At 43.0% G+C, this 24,791-nt stretch overlaps 2 protein-coding genes across 9 annotated transcripts in view; both read right to left on the reverse strand.

The window, feature by feature from the left end:
* The window catches only part of CNOT4 (CCR4-NOT transcription complex subunit 4), a 74,337-nt gene extending 72,484 nt beyond the window's left edge, over positions 1–1,853 (reverse strand). For all 8 annotated transcript variants that reach the window (XM_084810136.1, XM_084810132.1, XM_084810134.1 and 5 more), the window contains exon 1: positions 1,600–1,853. The gene's annotated coding sequence lies outside the window, so the exon portion shown is untranslated. The remainder of the gene's footprint in view (positions 1–1,599) is intronic.
* Positions 1,854–13,925: 12,072 nt separating this feature from the next.
* Positions 13,926–23,800, reverse strand: POLR3H (RNA polymerase III subunit H). Its single transcript, XM_084810139.1, has 7 exons — positions 23,631–23,800; positions 21,657–21,786; positions 20,916–21,012; positions 19,244–19,330; positions 17,046–17,109; positions 16,280–16,487; positions 13,926–15,815 (listed from the first exon to the last, which is right to left on the reverse strand). Exons 1-7 carry the CDS (start codon positions 23,798–23,800, stop codon positions 15,762–15,764), a joined length of 810 nt encoding a protein of 269 aa, XP_084666265.1. The 3' UTR covers positions 13,926–15,761.
* Positions 23,801–24,791: the final 991 nt, after the last annotated feature.

The raw sequence follows: 24,791 nt of genomic DNA on the forward strand, positions 1-24,791 counted from the left end.
ATGCTCAAAGTTATAAAGGCCTTGTTTCACTTGTTGTGGCCCCCATACTATACAAAGTCAACTCTCTCCTAGAAAAAACTTTGCCCATATTTCTGCCAAGTCTGACTGCCAAGCATCTCTAAACAGATACATCTGTTATTTGTTTTTGGATTGGGAACTGACTACTTCAGAATGGTTAAAATCCCAGGATATTAGGCACTTCACTATCAAATCATACACTAACAGTGCATTCCTGGACATGTCTACTCAGAAGTCCCACCAAGTTCATTGGCACTTACTTCCAGGTAACTATAGATAAGACTGCAGCCTAAGTTACTTCAACAGAACGCCTTCTAAAACTACTAGTAAAGACTGCATCTGTGAATCATAGGGAACTAGTTCATCAGATATATTTAATAGTTTGTTATGTTATCCTTCATAGTTTCAAATTCAAGAAACAGTCATGACTATCAATAATAATTTGCTTTTATTATTGCTATAACTGGACTAACATCAATATGGCAACAATCTGGATATTAAGTAAAAATATATATACAGCATTACAGCATGCACATCACCACTTCAACCTAAACCTATTTATCAGAAATCACCAGGAAATCTTTTCTAAGTTATCAAGTGGTAATAGATGTAAAGTCAGTAAACCAGTTACAAGATTCTGATTTCAGTACTTTTCTGTTTACATTAGATACAATATATGACCTGCACTAGAACAAATTTCCCTGCTAAAAGAAAAACATGTTTAACTTAAGTATATAGATGAGGGAAATCCTCTAGGATTTACTAGGAAAAAAATGGGATTATAGGAATACATGAAGCAACCAGCACCTCACTTTGAAAGGAGGAAGTGCACTGAACTCAGTGCATTGAAAAATGAACGCCTCTAACATAATTACTTAATTTGAGAATCCCACAAAATATATATCATTAGCAACTGCCTTTCATATAACAGGAAAGCTCTCTATGAAAATGTAAGGGAAAGTCAAAAGGCCTACCAACATAGTGCAGAAGAGGGAACACCCATACAGTTAACTGCCACCCACTACCAAACACACGTGCTGCTATTGAAAAGCCTGGGATTTTTTTTTCCGCCTAGAGGATGAAGAAGAAACCTTTCCTGCCTAACCTTCTAAGAAACCCAGCAAACAAGCGTACCCAAAAGCAATCGGTCTGGCTCCCTCTCACCCAGTTAACACAGGCAAGTTATGAGAGGGATGCCAAGCTGCTGCCCAAGAGCCCCCCGACTCTATTTACTCCTGGGCCCCCGCCCTAAAAAGCCCCAGCGTGGCCTCTCACGATCAGTCAGAGCCTCTCTCCATCCAGCGGATCCCCGGCGCAAGGAGCCAAGCCCCAGCAGCCCCTCAGAAGCCCCTTCCGCTCCTAGGGAAGCGAGTCAGCCCTCGCCGCAGGCACAGGAGCCGCCCTGGCTCGCCCGATCCCCCTTCCTTCCTTCCGCTCCTCCAGCCAGAGGGAACCCCGGCGCCGGCCAAGGGGCTGAGGCAGGCCGAGGAGGGATGGCTGAGGCCTGCAGGCGCTCCGCGAAGCCTCCGCTCTCTCGTAGCCAGGCAGCCCCGGCTCCCCCAGCCCCTGCTGCTCACTCACCCGCCTCGCCGTCCCTGCTCCACGGCGGCCGGCTGTCTGGCGGCGGGGGCGGGAACGCGCTCTCTCGTGCTCGCTTGCTGTCTTCTCTAGCAGCGGGAGGGGGGCTGGGGGGGCTCCTCCGACGACCTTTATGTGAGAGACGGGTAATCTCCAGGCTCTGCGCGCTCCGCTGCCAGACCGGCCACCATCTTACATTAGCGAGAGACTGCTTGCTTGCCTGCCTGCCTGCCCCGGACGCTGCTCCTAAAGCGCATGCGCACGAGCCGCCAAGGAGGCGGGTGCGGGGGAAGGAAAAGGTAGGAGGCGACGCGACGCGACGCGACGCGGAGCATGGCGGGACTTGTAGTCTTGGTGACCATGATAGGTGGGAAAGGGAAACAGGGCGACCCCCCGGAGAGCATGTCGCTCCCTAACCTGTAGGTTCAAAAGGATATGGGATTAGGCTCCAGCCAGTGAGGCGGTAAAGCAGCGGTCTGCCAAAGTAACCGTACCGACATTTCAATCAGTTTATTCCAAAGGAGTCAGTGTCACTGGGGCTGAACCAGCTTGGTGTCAACTAGTGTTTCGTTTGTAATGTCCCGACATCGCCTTTTTTAGTTGCAGTCTCCACAGTCAACTTACTCGGCATATCCCGAGAGAGAGGAAGGGTTTACGTAGGAATCTTTGCAGCCATTATCAAAACGTTGCACCAAATTCCACGTATCTCAAGGAATACACGGAAGGGCGGGCCACGGAAAGATGTGACGGGCACAGTGCCAGGAGCGAGCGCTTATATAGTGCGGAACAGTGCATTCCTATTATTATTGTTGTTGTTGTTGTTATTTCCCGCCTTTTTCATTTTGCAAGGAACCCAAGGCGGCTTACATGGTTGTCCTCTCCATATTATCCTTACAACAACCCTGTGGGGTAGGTTAGGCTGAGCGTCCATGACTGGCCCAAAGTCACGCAGCGAGCTTCATGGCCAAGTGGGGACTAGAACCTGGATCTCCCGAGCCCCAGTCCAACACTCTAGCCACTGCATCACATTGGGTCTCCAATGTCTACTCTAAAATAGGGTGACCACCCATGTGTCCTAGAGTTCTCTGAAAGGCTGTCCAGACCAAGTTTAAAGATAAAGAACCATAAGAAGGGAGAGCAGGATAGGGGCCTTGAACTAGCCCATCCACAGTTAGCACCTGGAGGGCAGACTGAGCAGGCACACAGGTTACCTGGGCTCAGTCTTCCCCACTATGGTGAGGCGTATTTCAATTGAAATTATAATTATTTATGGATTTGCATCTATAAATATAGTTTATGTAAACTTGTGCCCTCTTTTTTTTGGTGATACATAAGCAGCTAACATAACCCTGAAGTAAACCCCATTCAGTTCAATGGGACTTATCCCAGGGAGGAGTGTGTAGGATTGCATTGCATATCTCCTGCCAGCAGATGGGTTCAACATGCTGAATGCCATGGGGCATGTTCATCCTCAAAAGCATTCATTCTTTATGAGCGTGCACACATTTACTATAGAGATTTGTTATTATAGACACCAGTGAAACATTAAAAAAATATTTTATGAGATATTTTATGTGGGCTCTTCCACACTGGAGGCGTTCAAGATGAGGCTGGACAACCATCTGTCAGGGATGCTCTGACTTGGATTCCTGAATTGAGCAGGGGGTTGGACTCGATGGCCTTGAGGGCCCCTTCCAACCCTACTATTCTATGATTCTACGATTCTACAGAGTGACATTCAGAAAATCTATTAGCTATTATTGCTGTGACTGGCATTCAGATTCATATCTTTCTTGCTAATGTGGGGGGTGGGGAGGCAGGGGGGGTCATGTGGCTTGTACTCTACTTGCAGGAGTTTTTTTTCTGGGTGTTTGTTGTTGTGTACAACTGTGTTACTTTATTTTAGGTTTTAGATTTCTATTCTTTGCTGGCTGAAGAAGAACAGGCATAATGGGTTGCCAATGGTTCATCTAGCCCAGACACCGGCAGATGGCAGGTTAATGGGATCTACTTCATTTCTTACTAGAATCCCAGGACCCACCAGCTAGACTGTGGTATCAATGACATACATTTAGAATTAAATAATTCTGATCCCAGAAATTGTTTGTTTTTAGAGTGATGTACCAAAACGGAATGGGTCTCGCAATCCTACCACACAAAAATCTATTCCTGGTTACCCAAAGCTTTATTTATTTCAGGAGTACAAATTATGGCAGGGGAGAGTAATTTTGTTGCTGCTGTTGTTAAATAATTGGGAGTCAAAATCCCTTGATCTACTGAAAATCTCCCAGAGATCTCCCAGTAGATCCAGATGTACCTTCTGCCCACCCCTGATCTAGCCTACCATCTTTTTACTTGCTGTGACCACAGGAAGATGCTACAGGAAGTTTTTATGAGCACAGGAGCTTTCTGGTGTCAGCTGTAGGCTAGGAATTTTTAACATAGTGTAGAAAGACCCCAAACAATAGGATGGCAAATCTAATTTATTAGATTTTAGCATCTAATAAATGTTGATATCCCAACCTTCCAGGAATTTGTCTGCATTACAGTCAATTTTCCTACTGGTTGTGACTGTTGGAGTAGTTCCTCACTTTGTACAAGAAACGTTTGTCTCTTTTAGCCTTTCAGTTCTAGTGCTATATGACAGGGCTAACATCTTTTGACTGTTCACTTTTCCAGCCCAATCATTATTACTAACTTCAGTCAAATAATACTTATTAGTTTCTATTTTAAGTTGGAGAGCCAGGACTCCTCCTCCTGCTATGTGCTTTCCAATATGTGCTGCCACTGTCTTGCTGCTTGCACCAGCTCAAGCTGGACAGTATCCTATACTCAGCAGCAACTCAGCAACAATAAATATAACAGTAATGATGTCTACTCCCACCTATGCAGCTCCCCATCAGTAATAACGTGGGTTGATGAACAACCCTCCTAGCACATGGACAAGACTCCTAGCAACTGCACAGCTTTGACAACGCCTGAAACAAGTGCACAGTGAAAGTACCAATCAACCATCAGCAGCAACATCATGAGTGCCAGGTTGCAGGCAAAGAAACAGTAACTCATCTCTCTGACTCTTATGCTGAAGTTCTTCAAAGTCAACAATAATTAATCCAACTTCTTTAGGTTTTTTTTAAATAAAAGTGTATAGAATTTTGAGCTAGGCATAGCAACATAAGGCAAATCAACACATGAGCATATGATACACACAGATACTAATTTTAATTAAAATAATGTCACAGATCAGTAATATTTGCAGAGCCAGACTAGGAATCCCAATATTTTTTTGGCATTGATGCATGGTTGGAGCAGCCAAGCTATGAGGTGGGAACAATTGTGGACCATTTAGGAGGTATCTGCTGCATGTGATATCTCACCTGGAAATCACAGGGCAGAGCTCTGTACATTCCCTGGCTGTATATATGCCAAGTTTTCCTTAAGGCAATCCTTGGGCAGCTGCCAAAGTGCATATCTGGGCATTGCAGAGAGAGGAGCAAGGCAAAAGTTGAAGTTTGGTTCTGGTCCAGTGGAATGGTAAGAGAAAGTACAAGTAATTGTTATCAAGTTGAAACATACAGGTAAGGTACATACAGTTAAATGTATTCTCTCACACGCATTTATATTCTGTCTTTTCCCCAAAGGAATCCAGGACAGGATACCATGTGTATGTGTGTATTATTCCCATTTTATCCTTCACAACAACCCCATGAGGTAGGTTGGGCTGAGAGAATGTAACTGGCCCAGGTCAACTACTTAATTAGATGACTAGCAGGGATTTGAATCCAAGCTTTCCTGATGAAAATCCAACACTACCTAATATACCACACTGATTCTTAAAAAGCCCACTAGATCCCAGGGGAGCTTCTGGACTAATATGGCCACCACTTCCAGGGCCCCATCTATATGGCACTGCTTTGACTCCCCCACCCCGTCGCAACTGCGCAGCAATGTGGCTTCAAATCAGCATCCCCTGCAATTCACTCACTGCGAACTTCCCTAACAGACTTGCCGTGCCTTTTTTTTTTTTTTTGCTATTATACTGAAATGCACAGCTGTGCAGTCCCGTGAGTGTGGAGGTGTGACACTTCAGTGGCTGTTTTGTATTTGAGAGGCTGTGTTGTGTCTTTCCGTCCCTTTTTAGGTAAAAAGTGGCTGTTTTGTGCTCCTTCATTTCTGCATCATTAGTTTGTCAGTTCCCCAGCCTGAGACCCTCACGATGGTTCACACTCACAAGCGTGAGCACTACATGCCTACCCATCGCTTCGAAATGGTGGCTGGAGTGATATTGGTCCTCCCACAAGACCCTCCCGGCCCTTGGGTACTGAGTCCAAAAGCAACCGCTGCAAAGATACGAAGCTGCAAAAATGTGCAAAAGTGTGATTAAATAGATGAAAACACCTCTCTGTGCCTCTGTAACTGCACAGCTGAGAAGGGATGGGGAAAGTAAAGGGGCATCACAGAGTGATGCAGCCACTATGCACGCCTACAACACGCCCATTGCAAAATGCGAAGTCAATTTGGAGAAGGGGCAGATGGCTCACAAGCATGGGAAAACCCATAGCACACAAAAAACATTGCAGCAAAACGAATCCTTAGAACTCCACATTCTCTGGGCGAAAACCATGGATGGCTGCGAAGTCATGACAGTGTCATCTATCACAAGGGACCTCGACTCACACCCGTCCCTGAATAAAAGCTCAGTGTAGATGGGCCCCAGCTGATGGCATCTATCTATTTGCTCTGCAGAATGATAAAAGAAGACACAGCAATTGTTGTAGAGATTAACATTGTCATGGTCTGATCAAGCTATGATGGAAGTGAGAAAGTAGGAACTGCCGGTACTTTTCAGTGCACTATTCACTTTCCACCCAGTGCCTTGCTCCGACATGCTTTTGATAATGCTGACACAAATGTTTGCACCTTCAAGGCTTTGAGAGCTTTTCACAGTATGAGAAAAGTGTACAGTGTGTCATACCAAGCACTGCAGCGTAGACTGAGAAGATTCTGCGTAACACATGCAAACCTAATACAGAGATAATCAGCAAGCACAGTTAAAACAGCCTTCCTCAACCTGGTGCCCTCCAGATGTGTTGGACTGCAACTCCCATCATTCCCAGCCAGCATAGCCATGCTGGCTGGGGAATGCTAGGAGTTGTAGGACTTTTTTCTATCTAAACATGCATAGGATTGCACCCTAACACATTTTAATACAGTGCAAGCTTTCATGGACTAGAAAACCTACGTTGTAATAAAATGTGTTAGTCTTGAAGGGACCACAAGACCCTCACTGTTTTTGCTGCAAGTAGCTGTCCAGAAATCATTTCACATTCAAGCTCTTGCAAAAAGATTTGCAGCTATGTGATAAAACTTGCTGTATTCAATGACCCACATGCCATAGCAGCTACAGGGGTGTTCTTTATGGTTTCAGTGTATGGTACACACAATGATGGGACCTGGATGGAACCAAATACTATGAACATCAGAAGGTAACACCGGACATGAAACTCCTACCACCTGCAGCTGTACAATCCATTTATGATTTCTCTTGAAGTCCATCTGTACCAATTGATTTTTTTATTGTAAAATTTCAGCAGTTTTTACAATACAAATTAATTAGAAGGGTCCAGCTGTACTAAGGGGTGCATCTGCAACCAATCCAGTGTGAATGGAAAGTCACTCATGGGAAATTAACACAAATATTAGCATCATGACAGCTTGTCCCTTTGTGGCTTCACAGCCCAGTTTGCTCTGGTTGTGCCTTTACATGTATTCTGGTAGTCATTAGCTGCTGCAAAGCAGGACTGAAGTACCCATGTGTGTGAACTGCAATGGCATTTCATGCAGGAATGCAAATATTCATGACTTTAACAATGATGATTGTGTTGATTCAATGAATGAAGTAATCTCCAGTCTTGAACATAATGCCATTGACTTTACCTTGATGGAAGCTCCACTGCCAGTATGTTCTTCAACAAACAATACCTAGCTAACAGTCACACCATATGCATTCCACACCATTATTATGTGGAATACATATGGTGTAACTGGCATTGTTGTATAATTTAGTAATTACCTACAATAAAACTGACAGTTGTTGTTGTTGTTCAGTTGTTAAGTCATGTCCGACTCTTCGTGACCCCATGGACCATAGCACACCAGGCCTTCCTGTCCTCCACTCTCTCCCGGAGTGTGCTCAAGTTCATAAAACTGATAGTATACTACTTTTATTTTAGTATGTCAAGCAATAGCAGTTTGTATTCATAGAAACATTTGTGAATCATCTGTTCTTTCCCAGAATTTATTCTGGTTTTTCTTGTATTTGAAACCTATTTCACCAGAACAATGAGTGAAATTTTGAAGCAGGAATATATAACTACTTAATATATACGCATAACATATATCTGGCTGTATTCAGTGGTGAGTTTGCACCAGTGGAAAGCCTGTATGTTTGTGCAATGAGAGGCTCCCAATTTTTGCTGATTCCCCTACCCACTGCAGCCCCCTGCACCTCCTAAAAAGCTGCTCCTAAGGGTTGGGGGATGCCCTGAAAAGTGTGGTATAGAGAGATGCACTTGGTAGGGGGTGGGATCTGTGAAAACTGATGCACCATCTTCTGTGAGTGCAAGCATTTTCTGCTAGTGCAAAGCCACCATTTGATAGAATCCATAATGAATGGATGATAGCAGCCTAAAGTGGCAGACTGATTGGTTGAAGAAATGATGTGGAATTTTTAATATGCCATTAAGGGCACCTTACCTGAAATAGTTGGACACTTTCAGCTCTTTAATAATTACTTGTATCTTTTTTATCCAAATGCAAGATTCCTCTTGGACCATTTGTATGTAGTTGTAATGCCAACTAGGGCTGGGGGACACTTGGGAGGTTTTTGGAATACATGTATATCTTATTCTAGATTTCCCCCTACCAGGATACAGACTCAGGGTTATTTAAATTCCTTTTTGATGAAGTAAGTGTAATGCATTTGCCAACATACTTCCTGCTCTTGGCTTTTCTTCCCTTCCACTGCTGATTTCTCCGCTACTTTAGACTGCAATCTCCTTGGGGATAGAGATCTATCTATTTTGCCTATGTGACTCTGGCACCATATATACTAATGGTGCTGTGTATAAATAATACACAGTAACAATAAAATATTGAATTTTAAAACACTGTGCATTTATTAAATGGAGTACCCCTGAAGGAAAATGGTGCTTACAAGATAAACGAGATTAAGGCTGCACTCATAAACACACTTACTGTGCAGTCCTCACATATCTACTCAGAAGTAATATCTCATTGAGTTAGACCCAGATAAATGGGTATATGATTGCAGCTGGAGAAGTCATTGAAATCAATGTGGCTTACTTAATAGACAAACATAGGTTTGCACTGCACAACCAGAAGGAATGTGTATAAAAGAATTTCTATACACCACTAAACAAACATTTATTTCAGACTTCCTAAATGCCACAAACTACCCCAGAAGATGGTAGATGAGCATATAAATAATGCAAAAACAGAAGGTATAACTAGTCCATTGAACCTGTAGTAGACCAGTCAATACTCTTTTAGATACACAAGCAGAACAATCTCAAGAAGAGAAAAGCCCTATGGATTTAAATTAAACTTGTTTAGCAGACTTAACAACAAATCACTTATATGAGATGTCCACCCACTGTCTGTGGACAGTAAAATTATTAAAGAAAAGGGTTTTGGGACGTGAAAAACTTTAAATAAATGCTGTCTAACCTCAATGTTCAGTTTCAAGTAATCAGCTCAGTAAATGAGCTGGGTATATTTATAGCAAATTTAAAATACTGGTAGAGAGATTGCATTTTTGGTCATTTACCTGCTTTTGGTCTTTTCAGAAGTAACATGCTACACTTGATCCTAAACACCATGGCTTGAATCCAGAATTAGTCATCTTAGAGTTGTGTACCCATTGAAATCAATGGGACAAATTAGTCGCAAATAACTTAACTCCTATAAATTTCAATGGGCCTAATCTAAGCATAACGTAGGCTGAAATCCTATACCCATTTACCTAGACGTAAGTATGGCTCCAACCCATTGATTCTGCATTGAATTAAACTGTATTGAATTACCAAGTGTGTTTAGCAGTGTAACAAGAAAAAGAATGTTAGTATTTATCAAACGCATGAAAAAACATGATTAGAAACCACATTTTTATTTAAAATCTATTATTGTCTGCATTCTGTATTGCTTTCACAACAATGTGGCATACTGGATATTAACAATGCAATCCTATGCATGTCTACTCAGAAGTACGCCCCATTGATTTCAGCGGGATGTACTCCCAGGTAGGTGTGTAGATGTAATGGGACTTACTGGAGGAAAGTCCCATTGAACTGAATGGAACTTACTTCTGAATAGAAATGCATAGGTAAAAATGCGCTGTAAAAAAGGTGTTTTGGTGCCATTTTTGAAACCTTTACAAGCTACTAATCTGTGATATAGAAGGAAATCCATGGTTGCTAATTCCACCACATGAGAGAAGTATAGGCTGCAATTTAGTATCACTTTATGAAGACAGCACAACTTTCATTTTCAGTGAAGGTTCTCTAACTGAATGGATCCTTTCTCGGGTACAGAGAACGAGATACCTGAATCAGACAATCGAGCGGATGCACTTGAGACTTTCGCGCTTCTCCACCACGAGGCAGCCTGCAACTACAGTTCCCAAGGTACTTTGCCCCCTGGTCCTCTCGTTCAGGATTAGCCAATTTTGTGAATGGGGACCGTTAAGGGCGCAATCCTATGCATGTGTAGACAGAAAAAAGACCTACAACTCTCAGCATTCCCCAGCCCGCATGGCTGGCTGGGGAAATGCTGGGACTTGTAGGACTTTTTTCTGCCTACATATGCATAGGATTACACCCTAAAATAATTATCGGTTTGTACTTTCTGCATTTCAATTCCCTCTGGCCTCACTGTTTACAACCCCCTCCCCCCAACCCCAGCATGTGTACATAAATCTGCCAATTTGAGAGTGACACTTCATGCATCCGATGAAGCGGGCAGTGTTCGCGAAAGTTTATGCCAGAAAGGTGTTTGTTTATAAGGCGCCACAAGACTCTCTGTAGCATTAGCCCAATCAGCCTTACTTGCTTTCAGTGGAGGCTGGTGGCTCCGATTTCGGTGGAGCTATAAATCCATTCTGGGTTTCAGTCGGAACCAGCCAGGACTCTAAAGGAGCTAGCCAAGGTGCTAAACCCTATCCTTTAGAATTCTGGCTGAGACCAACCCAAAATGGATTCACAGCCCCACCGCAATCGGAGCCTGCACTGCTTGCTCTCCAATTTCTCAGACTGTTTCAATAAACGGAGCCCGCAACTGGGATGCAACACAACGGCAGGGGCGGAACGCGCCGCATCCTGGGAGTCTGAACGAGCTGCTGCTCCTGTCAGCAGCGGGGATCGCTCGTGTGCGACGGAGCGTGAGGCTCCTGCCCAGGCATTACTTTCGACATCCCTCCTCAGTTCTGGGCTTCTCGCCGGCGACGACGCCTAGATGACGTCAATTCACTTCCCAAAGATGGCCCCGTTGTTGACGGTAAACTACCTACGAGGAAGCGCAGCCGGCTGGCAACGGCGGCTCCGCTTTGCATCATCTTGCCTCGGTGCGCCCGTGGACGAAAGCAGGCGCAACCTGCCGCCCTCCGAATTAGTCTCCTCTCTCCCACATCAAAATAAAATCGAGCAAGATAGTGTGATTGCCCCCGCCCGCACCCTCCTAAGTTTTGCAAAGCTGTAACGAGTAACACCTGTGTTGGATCTCGAAACAAGAAACGTGGAGCAAGACGGAGGCCTGGGATCAGGTTATGTTTAAAATGCTAGAAATAAGTTTTTGGGTGACTCGGAACTCGTACTGACAATAATGTTAGGGAAATAATTGTTTTCACATGTAAGTTTTTTTTTTCTGGGGGTGGGGTGCCACCGATTATACAGATTTTTGGTGTATTGAAATGTAACATTTGTTGTTGTTCAGTCGTGCCCGACTCTTCGTGACCCTGTGGACCATAGCACGCCAGGCCTTCCCGTTCTCCGCTCTCTCCCGGAGTGTGCTCAAGTTCATATTCATTGCATCGGTGATGCTATATAGCCATCTCATCCTCCGCCGTCCCCTTCTCCTTTTGCCTTCAGTCTTTCCCAGCATCAGGGTCTTTTCCAGAGTTTTCTCTTCGCATTAGGTGGCCAAAATATTTCAGCTTCGGTATCTGTCCTTCCAATGAGCACTCAGGGTTGATTTCCTTTAAGATTGACTGATTTGACCTCCTTGCAGTCCAGGGGACTCGTAAGAGTCTTCTCCAGCACCACAGTTCGAAAGCATCAATTCTTCAAAGCTAGCTATTCAATTTGCATGTTACTGACTCCTTTAAATTAAAGAAGGGGTTGGGTAAAAAAGTTACAATTAAAAACAGAAATTCCTTTTCCAATTTGATCTTGCTTCATGTGAAAAAAAAAGAGAAAAAAATAAACTTAAAAAAACTTTTAAAAGTGCAGCCAGCGGGAGACTTCTACATGCAATTGAATCAGGGAGGTCAGGGACAATTTAAGTAACCTCACCTCTGGCCTGCAATATTAATGGTGGGCTACATTGCCTGGCTGTTGTAAGCTGCTTTCTCAGTATAGCCCTCCAACCTGCAATATGGGTATAAACTACACTAGAGTTGTTGTATGCTGCTTTAATCTCAACCTTCATTGTAGGATTAAAAGCAGTGGATGATAATGCAGGATTGTTGTACGCTACTCTGAGTTTCAGCCCTACCTGTAATCTGCAGTAGGGGTCTAATTCCTCCGGGCAACATTACAAGTTTGTTGTAAACCATTCACAATCTGATCTGCAGTATTCAGTGTGAATTATGCTGTAAGGCTGTCATAATCACTCTCCTAGCCACAGCCCCTTCCAACCTGCAATATGGGGACCAGTAACTATTTGCTTTGGAATTTGTATTAAGGTTGTTTAAAATGTTTCATACTAAATAAAAATTTCATTACAAAGAGCAGGAACTCTTTCCTTATGGTTTCAAAAACTGTTTGAAACTGGAACAAGTTCAAATGTCATCCATACTATGGAAGATCCAGATTTAAACGATGTAGCAACGTAAATTTTAATAAACCATGTCAACTTCTATAGTCTGTAGTTCTTACAGAAAATAAAGACATACCTTGCATTTCAGGGTGAAGGCATTATCAGCCAGCTTAAGATAAAAATATACCAGGACGAGTCACCTTTAAGATTAGTTTCTCACAGATGAAAGAATCTATTACATTTTTGCTGCTTGCATACTGGCATGCATTTCCTTCTTATTCCTATCACTTAATCTGGAACAAAATAAAAAAAAAATTGAAAGAAAGTGCTTCTCCTATTCAATAAAGCTCTCCCCATCATATTTATAGCATAGAGACCAAGATGGAACTTCCATTGGAGAAATCTTGATTCCATTGACTTGGGATTCATTCCCATTGTTGTTACAGGCAGAATGCGGGTACATGTGATAGGCACTTTCTGGATATAGCTTGTGACACAATTTAGGACAAGTATTTATTCGTATATGGCCCTTTATACAACTATATTCTAGGACAGTAATAAAACAGGTTTCCTGCTCAGTCATATTCCATAACCCAAGCTGATTGCTCAGAAAGTACAATACATGACCCATGTCATCTGCAGCAGAACAGCTTTCCACTGTTTGAAGCAACTTCAATGAGAAGATTGTGCAGAACATTGCCAAAAGCCCAAATGTTGTGCTTTGGGGGCATCAGATTCAAGATGCAGGGAGTTATAGGGCTTTCTTTGTGATAGCATCTACCAGCTCTGGAACTCTCTGTCAAGGGAGAGTTGCCTGGTGCTGAGTTATGTCTGGGACCAGATGAAACCCTTTTTATTTTCACACACCTTTTCAATCTGTAATTAACCCTTTTATAGAATTTTTGTTATTAGTCATGTTGATTTTATTACTGTGTGTTTTGTTTTGGCAGTGTAACTCACTCTGGACATCTCTCTTTTGAAGAGTAAGGTTTTAAAACAAAAAACAGACTGCTAAGGTTCTGATTACCAAAGGCCCTCTCCAACACTCTTTGACATTTGACTTTTGCTATGATTTTGTACATCTTCAAATCCATCTTTACAACCATATTAGCTAACTAAAAACAGCTTGATGGTAAATGACTGTAAATGTCTACTCAAAAGTAAATCCCACTGAGTTCAGTGGGGCTTACTCCCAGGGAAGTGGTGGTTAAGGATTGCAGCCTGAGCGCACTTATGGATCAAATAGCACCAGATCTCACACTGAATGGCAAACACAATACAAAAATACCTGTTTAATAGAAAGCAATAACAGCCAATAGGAATGACAGACACATACATTATTTCTGGAGAATCAGAGGCAGTTGTCCTGTGATTTAAAAACCGTCCTATTTTGTGACAAAGTTCTTGATGTATAGTACTAACAGCACACAATTTCTGAACTCCTTTAAGCATCACTATGCAGTAAAAATACAAGAGGAAAGTCTATGCTTAAGGTTTATTATGGCTTGTTACTTCAAGTCCAAAATGCTTTTGTTGAAGAGTAGAAAACACTGTTCCACTGTTACTGTATAGTTAACTTACCCATCCTTCAGCCAAAGCTACCCTTCTAATCTTTATTATTATACACCAACCACATTTCTTAGATGGGAAAACACCAGGGCTCAGCAGTAATCACAGCACAGAGGAACTCTACAAGCAGAGTTGCCCTGCACAACATGTTGCCAAGTTTGATGCAGACTTTGAAACAGAAACAGCTGAACTCGGTAGTTTCAGATGTGTACTTGCCACCCTAAAATACTGCCATGAAGCAGCAGCAAGCACATTGCTATGTATGGGGGGGAGGGGGGGCTCTGATATGGTAGGTACATGTCTGAAACCATCCCTAGCCAGAAGGGCTATAATTCCATTGCAAGATGCTGTAGCTTTGCTTTTGTCATTAAGATATCTCTGATGTTATAGGGGTGTTTTAATTATGTATTGCAATTGCGCCTCCTATGTGCAATGTGCAATTGCGCCTCCTATGTACACCTAACGTGATACACTCAAAAAGTAGAAAGTGAAACGCTATGGTCTATGACTACACTTATATACAATACCCTGGGAAGAAGGCTCTAGCATAAGACAGGAAGGTCTGCCTCCTAAGCAAAGTTATTGAGCTGTTTTGTTCAGTGGCAACTCTAGTGGTTGGGCCTGAAAGCAGAGCTGTGTCATTCAATCCTATAGCTGCTTTCAGTAGAATTTTGTCTTCTCTGCAGCACAGACTGCAGCCCACTTACATTTCTGCAATATCGAAGCTTAAAACAAAGGCAATACGTGTTTAAGATAATAAGATAAGGAAGGGCAGCTGGCAAGGGTATGTTTGCTCTCTAAACATTCCAGATGTATTAACTGCAGTTCTTAGACTTATGCAGTTCTTAAGCTGTTCTATTCTGCCCGTTCATTTTGTCAAGACTTAATGTAATAGTTTCCAACTCATTTAGGAGGACCCATCAGAAGACTGAGAGAGTAGATCCGTACCCTTGCCCTAGCTTCACCAGTCTTCCTCACCACAATTCGCCCACTTTGAAGAGACAGCTCACTGATTTCCCACCATGCTGTTAGAAGCACCTTCATCCAAATGGGGAAATGGAACAAACACATTTAATAAAATGGGTGCTTACTTCTGCAACATCACCTCCCCCCACCTAACTCTTAATCACAACATGAAACAGAAAGTAGCAGCATGAGATGCTGGTTTCTTCCAGGCAGATGTTCTCCTTCAGGATTACTTCTTGCATCTGCTTTAAAATACAAGGGCTACCCGATTTTTCCCCAGCATAAACAACTCTTCTTAGGTGCTTGAACCCAGTTATGGTGGGTAGATGGAGGAGAACCTCCTGAGGTTATGCTGCCGTGGCAATGGTCTTCAATTATTCCGTGTAGATGACATTACACAGGATGCTCCCACCCATTTTCTAGATCTAGACCAGACTGAAGTAGATCTAGTGCAAAGCAGAAATGGGAAAACACAGCTTCCATTTTGCAACTGCTGTTCAAGGCAGATAAAAAAGGCACCCGCTGACTTTTTCAATCTGGAAAGTCTCCATCTTTCAGAAGAGTCTCTCTTCCTTTATCTAACTATTTGTCCACCAGGATAGGAGGCCCAGACCAGGTTCACTGATAGATCCCTGCCCAGAAAAAGAATACAGATGAGAATTTTAAGAATGAACATTTGCATTATCCAGTTAGCATCTGGGATTTTGAGTTTTACATCCTGAGGTCACTTGGAAAGATCCCCTCTCCTTCTTTCTTACAACTGTATTTGATTGGAAGAATGTGTATATCTACCATCACCACATATGTCTTATAGTTTATAAGCTGACTCAGATTTTGATTATGGATTCTACTAAAAACTATAGAGCAAATACTTGGGGATGCACATGCATACTGTTTGGCTTAACTGTTGTGTTAGGGTGTGTTCCATTTTTAAGCTGCATTTACAGACTTCCAGGTCTTTTACCTTCTGTTCTAACACCAAGGCACACAATCTATTGGGTTTTTCTACTTCTTGAGCCTCTCCCCCACTTTTGGGTAGTGAGAAGAACCCTTATTTCAAATGGCTATTTAGAAAGGAACAATGTTAAATAGTTACCACAAGAGTGTAGGGAGCCTCTTTCTTCTGTACCTCTTCTGTGGCACTAGAGGTGGAAGGCTCTGCAGAGCATGGGCCTGTTGGGGATGTATCAATGAAGGTTTCATCCACCACACGGAAACGAATTTCCTCCCCTGTATCCATATACAGGTCATGGGCTCCTTCTTCAGTCTCATATTCCCAAACCCACACTTGTTCTGCTTCATCACTGGGCACACAGAGGGTTAAGGCAACAATGCAGTAAGAAGGCACAGAAGTTCCTATTCACAACATGAAATCCCTTCTCTGATATCGGCGCTCCTATTTTAAACATTAATTCCCTACGTGGCCTTTTCTCAGCATGCTGAGAACAAATCATGCTGGTTCTTCTTGCAAATGCCTCTTATTATGTTGTGTAAGAGGACAACTCAATGCAGGAGCTGTTCACAGGGATCCCTTTCTGGAGGCATAATGGAAGAATTGACGATCAAAGCAAATTAGATGATTCACTCTTCCTAAGGCTGCTGTTCCCCAGCCCCCAGTTGATCTATCTCCATGAACTTCCCCTCCACCACTGCCCTCAGCCACACCAGACTTTGTTCAAGAATTCTAAAGATACTTCCCAAGCTATGGAATGGTAGCTGATTTTATGTAAACTGCCTGTTCTTTAATGCTAAGGCAACAGCTGGAACATTTTTCAACATACTCATAGATTTGTATTAAGTACATATAGGGTGGTGGATCATCATATTAAAAAGCCAGCATCATAGAGCTATTTAGAGGATACAACTTAGCAGGTTGCTGTAGGGATTCTGGAGGGATAATGATGTCATCAAAGAAGCCAAGAGAAACTGTGGGGGGAAAGTTCAGATTAGTACAAAAGCCATACTACAACACTCAGAATTTAAGCTTTCTCCAGGCCACCAGCATTTGAACCTATGTCCAGTATTGTCTCCACTGCACCACAGTATTAAATATATTCAGAACTGAAATGTCCAAATGAATCAGCTAATGACACTCTAAGGATAACACTGTAAATCCTCAGTTATACTGTTCCTCACTACTTTTGCTAGTATAGTGGATTCCTTCAAAGTAGAAGTTGAATCTAGTAAAAAAGAAGATACATTTGCATGATTTTTATATAGGATCCCCACTAGAGATGTGAAGGCCCGAAAAAAAACCTATCTCCCCTTTTCCTGAGGACTGATTTTGTATTATGAAACATTTTCTTTTAGAATTTAAGGCAAAGTATTTATATATTGTTATCCAGCCTTAACTCCCCCCAAAATGATTTCTAAAAACTATCTAATAAGAACGCTTAGAAAAACTAGTAAAATGTCTGGAAATAATTAAGTCATGGGGAAAATGTTTTTTAATCCTCTCTTAAGATTTCCCAGCATAGTTATTTCTTTCATTCTTTATTAAAATCATTGATCTAAAGTATATTTTACTGATAGACATTTATGCTCAGTTTCCCAACATATGAATAGAGTCACCATTGTGCATTCTTGACAGTAAATGTGCATTCTTGACAATTTGGGTTTTGTTCGATAGAGTCCTGTGTTTCTGAAGCCGTAGCAATCATTTAATGTAATACTCATACAATAATTACACATTTACTGAGTTTACTTTTAAGTTTTAAAATATAACAATAATTTTATGAGCAAACTAAGTCATACATAAAATAACTTTAGGAACAGAAAGCCTGCTTTATGTTCCTAAAGCAGCCCTCCCCAACCTGGTGCCCTCCAGATGTTTTGGACTACAGTGCCCAGCATTCATGACCATTGGCCATGATGCCTGAAGCTGATAGGAGCTGAAGTCCAAAATATCTGGAGGGCACCAGTTTAGGGAAGGCTGTCTTAAAGGAACAAAGTGACTTTAGATCTGTAAAGAGTGCTAAAAATAATAAGTATTGCTTATTTTTTATTTTTTCCCAACTTTTTCGTTTTTTCCCCAAAACCCCAGAAATTTTTTTTCTGTGGCCTCAAAATTTCCAGAAATTTAACATCTCTAATCCCCACAAAACCTGCCAAATTAAAGCTTAAACTTGGGCCTAGACTGCATACTAAAAATAGATCCAGTTCTTGCCAGCACCACCATGGCACAAAAACATGACATTGGGCAATACATTTGGGGAAGAATCTAAGATGGTGTCCACCTGCTGTGGATGGGAAACAAATGGCTCCCATACAAATGTTTGGGTTTAGGAAGACCAGTACAATGGCATGACTGATGGGAGGGAAGCAGGAGAAGAGACCAGGTGGGGTTCAGCTCAGTGCTGGAAAGCATTGCGGTTGCAGCAGCGTGTCTCTGTGGAAGCCATAGCACCCTGTGGCAATATGCGGCAAAAGTTGCCAATCTAGGTGGATTATGTAACAAATATGGCGGGTACATTACATGTAACACCAAAATTGATCCCAGTATCAGCATGGTAACATGTCCTCTTGTGCTAAAGGTTGCTGGGAACTGAATACTTAGCATCACTGCTCTAATTTCCATAGGGAAAAGAGAGTTCCCACTCCTAATATGAACCAGCTCAGTAGTCTAACCATTTTAATTGGTAGCTGGGTTTCAGCTAGAAAGCAAAATTCTGAGACTATGGAGAAGAGCCCTCCAATTAAGACTAAAACCAAATAAAAACAGTAAGTCCAGAAACATTTCACTCAGCTATGACTCAGCTATAACTACATTTGACCTAGCAAGGCAATAACTATATTCCACAGCCATGAAATGGATCAAAGTTGTCATAGCAAGGACAATGATAGGCTGCATGTTTTTCAACAAACATATTACCACAATGATTCCAAACTTCATTAACAGAATTATCTGTCTTCAGAACATATGCCACATGGTTAGACACATTGTAATATGGCACACTACTAACCACAGGTTTTCTGTGATTTACTGCTAGATGCAGGCACAGCTGTGAAGAATTACTCTTGTATAGCTTCTGCCATTTTACTAACAAAAGTTAAAATTTACCACGAACTCCTTCCAGACTGCAGCCTTTTATCTCTCCAACCAGAATTTCATCCAGAAAGGGGTGAAACACGACATACCGGAAATGCACTGAAAAGAAGCAAAGAACATGTCACTCTGATGTGGACAAGTCATGTCTCACTCCCATGTTGAGTGAGACACTGTTGGACAGATGAGTACACAGACCTATACTTAGGGGACCTAGAATTCCACATTGCCACGATCACACAGCACAGAGTTGATTGTATCCCCATCCCACCTGTCAAGTTGTCAACCACCACTGAATCCTAAGGTTTCCATCTTTGCTTTGCTCTCATTGCACTAATGGTGTACAGAGCATGGGAGTCCAGTTTCTGGGCAGCTTTTGGGGATTTTGCAAACCTGGCAGACTGAAATAGACATGTTTTGATCTATAACTAGAGCAAATAGGACAGTGCTGGGTGAACTGCAGGAAAGGAACTGAAGATTAGGGTGGCCCTGTCTGCACCCAAGTGGCCTCCTTAGGGATTTCGCTTATTAAAGGTTATATGTGCAAGATACATGAAGGTCAAGATACAAGCAGATACCAGAGTGGACAAATGGAACGCACACTGAAATAAGTCTTCTGTTGGTAGCTTTCATTTTTCATTAGAAGTGGATGATTAGCAAGACAGCAGAACAGTCAAGGGAAGAGATAACATTTATACAAAGTAATTAAAATTACAGAATTTAATACATACATTGCAAGTAATATCCTTTTCCTACTGCATTACAGATAATTGGCACGGTAGAACTGTTATATGTAACTCGGGTTGTAGGTGGTTCCCTTCTAAGAAGAGAATTTAAGGGCCACTCCCTGCTGGATGATTCCCCACCACCACCTCACGTGAGTGCACCTGCAAGGCTATCCTATGTCACATTAATATTTCCTGCCAGAAAAAAACACCTTTGAAATTAAGAGCAGGTGTTTGTATTTTGCTTTTTTCCTTCACACTTCCAATCCCTTTTCCTTTTGTGTCTTTTACATTGTAAGCCTAATGCCAGGGACTGTCTTACTAATACTCTTTGTAAGCTGCTCAGAGACCTGTTTTTGGCTGAAGAGCTTGGTAAAAACACTGTAAATAAATAAGCAAACATGGGAAGTAATAAGTCCCATTTGCAAGCTGAACACCCATATGCCAATACATTCAGAATTTCTCAGGCATATCAGTGGTTGACTCACAAAAAGATAAGCGTTTAACTTTGTTGTGTGCATTGCAATTTTAATAATGTGGGTAATTTGCCTGCACACTAATGAAACCATCAATCCATAGAACAACATGACATGTCCCTAATTTTCTGGATTGGAACATCAGAATACAGGAACACATGGAGCAAGTGTGCCTTCATGATATTAGGATTCAATAAGAAACTGTGGAATGATTGCAGTATGTCAGAAATATCACCTTAATTCTGTCGTAAGGGGAAATTGTATCAAGGAAGAAATGGAGTGAAAAGGAGCCCCTCAGATTTTTGTCTCATAAAATAGGTACTTCCCAGATGTATCTGGCATCAGTAGAACATAAATTCACAACGGAAGAGTATCAAGTATTTAAGTTCTATAGTGTTGCCAGTTCTTTGTCATCTAAAAGTTCTGTGGCTGTCAACTTTCCTACAGATCCAAAGAGTTCATTCTAAGAAAAAATAGTTGGCAAACCTTTTGTGTGTGATGCACCATCTCCTGGGAATATGTAGGAATCTTCCAGTTTTGTGATGTCATACAGACAGATGCAGAGGCCAACATTATACACAACCTGTTTGGGGTGGAAGTCCAGAGAGCAATAAATTCCACAACTAGGAAGAACTGTGCTGAGCCTTTTTGCAGAAGGAAAGCTATATAAATGAACCAAACCAGTGAACTGATCCATAACAATTGGAGAAAGTAACTCATACATGCTGACCTCGGCCCCAAAAGTAGTAAAGAGAGGGCAGAGGTGTTGCTAATGGAAAACTGGAGTGTGTATTCCTGAACAGCTAGCTCACTTACAATTTCCCCATATTTTCTGCATCCCATTGCTCACTTCCCTATTTCATATTACATTGCACTTCACTCACATAATAAGTAAACAGATACTGAACTTAGACTGATCAAGATCTAGTAGCCATTTCAATGTTGTTCTACTCACTGAAATTACACTTTATTAAAGATATGCGTATGCACCTAGCCTGGGACTACAGGACAAAATACTGCTGCTTAGCACTAAACCAATTGCCACCATTTTCAGTCACTTAGCCTGCAATCCTATAGCCACTTATCTGGGAGTAAGTCTCATTGAGATGTACAGATTTGTACAGTACGTTGGTCTGTAGCTAAAGCACCAGGAGTTGTGTATTTAGAATATATTCCCGTTAACAGCAAGTCAGTCAGGTAAGGCCTACAGCACTCTTAAGGTTTTACCTTATTGGCTAACTTCTTATTTAACTCTTCAGTGATGGCGTCATTAAGCTTCCGTTCGAACTGCCATGGAGGAATTCGCACAGTATCTGTCATTTCCACTAACAAAAACATTCCAGCCAAAGGAATGTTCCTGGAGGAAGAAAAGAACAGAGTCAGCGAGACAACTCTCTCTTCTGCAATGATAGTTGTGGGAAAAGGAAGTGGCAAGAGGGGAAAAGAGAAAAATGTCAGGCAGAGCAATCCTAAGTGGGGCCTGAGGGAAGCAAGAAGGCAGATCTACAACCTCATCCACAGCTCTGCTGGCTTGTGCAGGTAGGGTGCAAGGTGGGAGGTGGTGGACAGTGTTTTTTTGCCCCAGCAGGGAGTCTTTTTAAAGTTTTCCCTTTCATTGGTCCAATGGGCAGGAATCGGAGAGGTATCGGAGAGGGGCCCAAATCATGGCAATGGAGCACTGATGTGGACCCAAGAAATTTCCCAGTACTTTACTTTTGTGTGAAAGATTTTCCATTTCTGAATTTATTAAAGAACATAAGAAGAGCCATGCTGGATCAGACCAAGGGTCCATCTAGTCCAGCATCCTGTTCACAGAGTACCCAACCAGCTACCCGTGGGAAACCCACAAATAGGACATGAGTGCAACAGTACCCTCCCGCCCATGTTCCCCAGCAACTGGTGTACATAGGCATATTGCCTCTGATACTGGAGGTAGCATATAGCCATCAGGACTAGTAGCCATGGATAGCCTCATCCTCCAGGAAATTGTCCAACTTGCTTTTAAAGCCATCCAAATTGGTGGCCATCACTACCTCTTGTGGAAGTTTATCTATGTGCTGTGTGAAGAAGTACTCCCTTTTATCTGTCCTGAATCTCCCACCAATCAGCTCCATGGAATTACCTTGGGTTCTAGTATAATGAAAGAAATGTCTCCCTATCCACTTTCTCCACACCATGCATACTTTTGTACATCTCTACCATGTCCTCCCCTACTCACCTTTTTTCTAAGCTAAACAATCAAGCTGCTGTAACCTCTCATCATAGGGGAGATGCTCCATTTTCCGCCCTTTTTCTAACTCTACAATATCCTTTTTAGGTGCAGTGACCAGAACTGTACAGAGTATTCTAAATGTGGTTGCACCATAAATTTGTTTAAGTGGAGTATGATCTTGGCAGTTTTATTTTCAATTCCTTTTCTAATTATACTGGAATTTGTGTTTTTCACAGCTGCCACACACTGGGTTGATATTTTCATTGAGCTGTCCACCACAATCCCAAAATCTCTTTCTTGGTTAGTCCCCACTAGTTCTGATCCCATCAGCTTATACTTGAAGTTGGGATTTTTTGGCATCACCAACGTGCATCACTTTACACTTGGTTACATTGAACTGCATTTATCAGGCTCAGGAATGCCGGAAGTTGTAATCTAAAACATCCGGAGACCACCAGGTTGGGGAAGGCTGCTTGAGGGCATCAGAAAATGACCGAAATCAGAAAGCCGAAATTTTCCTGTTGCGAATTAATTAATCTAATGTGCATAGGAAAATTATACAGAAAGAAAAATGAAAGAAAAATTCAGAGATCGCAGCCGCTCCCTGGTCTCTCTAAAGGGGGGCGGCAAGCCATAACCATCACCCCCCGCGGGCCCAGCCTACAGGATCTTTGAGGCAAGCAGCATGGCCGGCCCCGAAGCTTCAACTGAAGGTGGTGGAGATCACTCAGAGCCTCTCTCCATCCCCGGCGCAAGGAGCCAAGCCCGGCAGCCCCTCAGAAGCCCCTTCCGCTCCTAGCGAAGCGAGTCAGTCCTCGCTGCAGGGGCAGGAGCCGCCCTGGCTCGCCCGATCCCCCTTTCTTCCAGCCAGAGCGATCCGCAGCGGTTGCCAAGGGGCTGAGGCAGGAGAAGGAGGGATGTCCGCAGGCTCCCGGCGAAGCCTCTGCTCTCTCGTAGCCAGGCAGACCCGGCTCCTGCTGCTCGCTCACCCCGCCTCGTCGTCCCTGTTCCACGGCAACAAGCAGTAAGAGGAGGAAGTTCTTGGTAGCCACAACCTTACACGAAAGACAGGTGGCCACTCCACACGTGCTCCACTCCACGCAACTCCGTCCTCCGCTCGGGAGAAACGCTTAAACCGGGTGTTACTCCAAATACGCATGCGCACCAGACCCCAAAGCGCCGGGAGGAAGCAGGAAACCAGTAGGGCCAGATGCACGATGGGAGTCGTAGTCTAGAGCATTGAAAGCAAGCGCTCCCATCAGTGAGGCTGGTGGCTCCGATTTCGGTGGGGCTATAAATCCAAATATGGGTTTCAGTAAGTATCAGCCAGAACTCTAAGGGGCATATTCAAGGTTCTGAACCTATTTGGGTGCTAGGGTTCAGCACCCTAGGTAGCTCATTTAAAGTTCTGGCTGAAATCCAGCATGGATTCACGGCCCCACCGAAATCGGAGCCACCAGCCTCCACTGGCTGCCACTGCAATTCGTTGCAGAGCCCAGTGCTAGGCGTAGTTCATCTGGCCCAGTATCTAGTCTTTGGGGGGAGGGGGGTCTCGAATCCGTCATCCTATGCATGTTTAAACGGAAAAAAGACCTACAGCTCCCGGCATTCCCCAGCCAGCCATGCTAGCACCCTTAGTGCCGGATTTTACATTTTAGGTGCTACAAGGCTGCTCTCTCCGTTGCTCTTCAGAAGTCTTTAGACTGTTACTCCATTCACTTCCTTCGTATTAAGATCCTCACCGCCGACTTTGTCAAAGTGGGTTGCTTTTCCCCTCCAAAAGGGCTCGTTGGGTTTGAAATCGTCCTCTCTCGCTCTCTGTACCACGTTCACAAAATCCGCACTGGACATTAAAAGCTCAGCTCTCCACTTTGAAATTCCCCAATAACGATTACAAGGACCGGCAAACGCGCTAGGGCTGCGTCTGTCGCTAGTTTCAGGTAGCAAAAGGAATACGGGAGCCTGAAGAAGGAGAGGGAGCTGCTGCTGTATTGTGTGCACGTCACTGAGCTGCCCCTCTTGCACCTATGCGTGGACAAAACATCCTGAAAACAGTTGATAACAGTCCTGTACAGCCCATTCCTGTGCATGTTTACTCAGAAGGAAGCCCCACCACTGTGTTCAACGAGGCTTCCTCTCTAGTAAGGGTG

This window comes from Heloderma suspectum, chromosome 7, assembly GCF_057233095.1.
Source record: "Heloderma suspectum isolate Gila_16-S chromosome 7, 16-S_ref, whole genome shotgun sequence".
NCBI classification, from domain to species: domain Eukaryota; kingdom Metazoa; phylum Chordata; class Lepidosauria; order Squamata; family Helodermatidae; genus Heloderma; species Heloderma suspectum.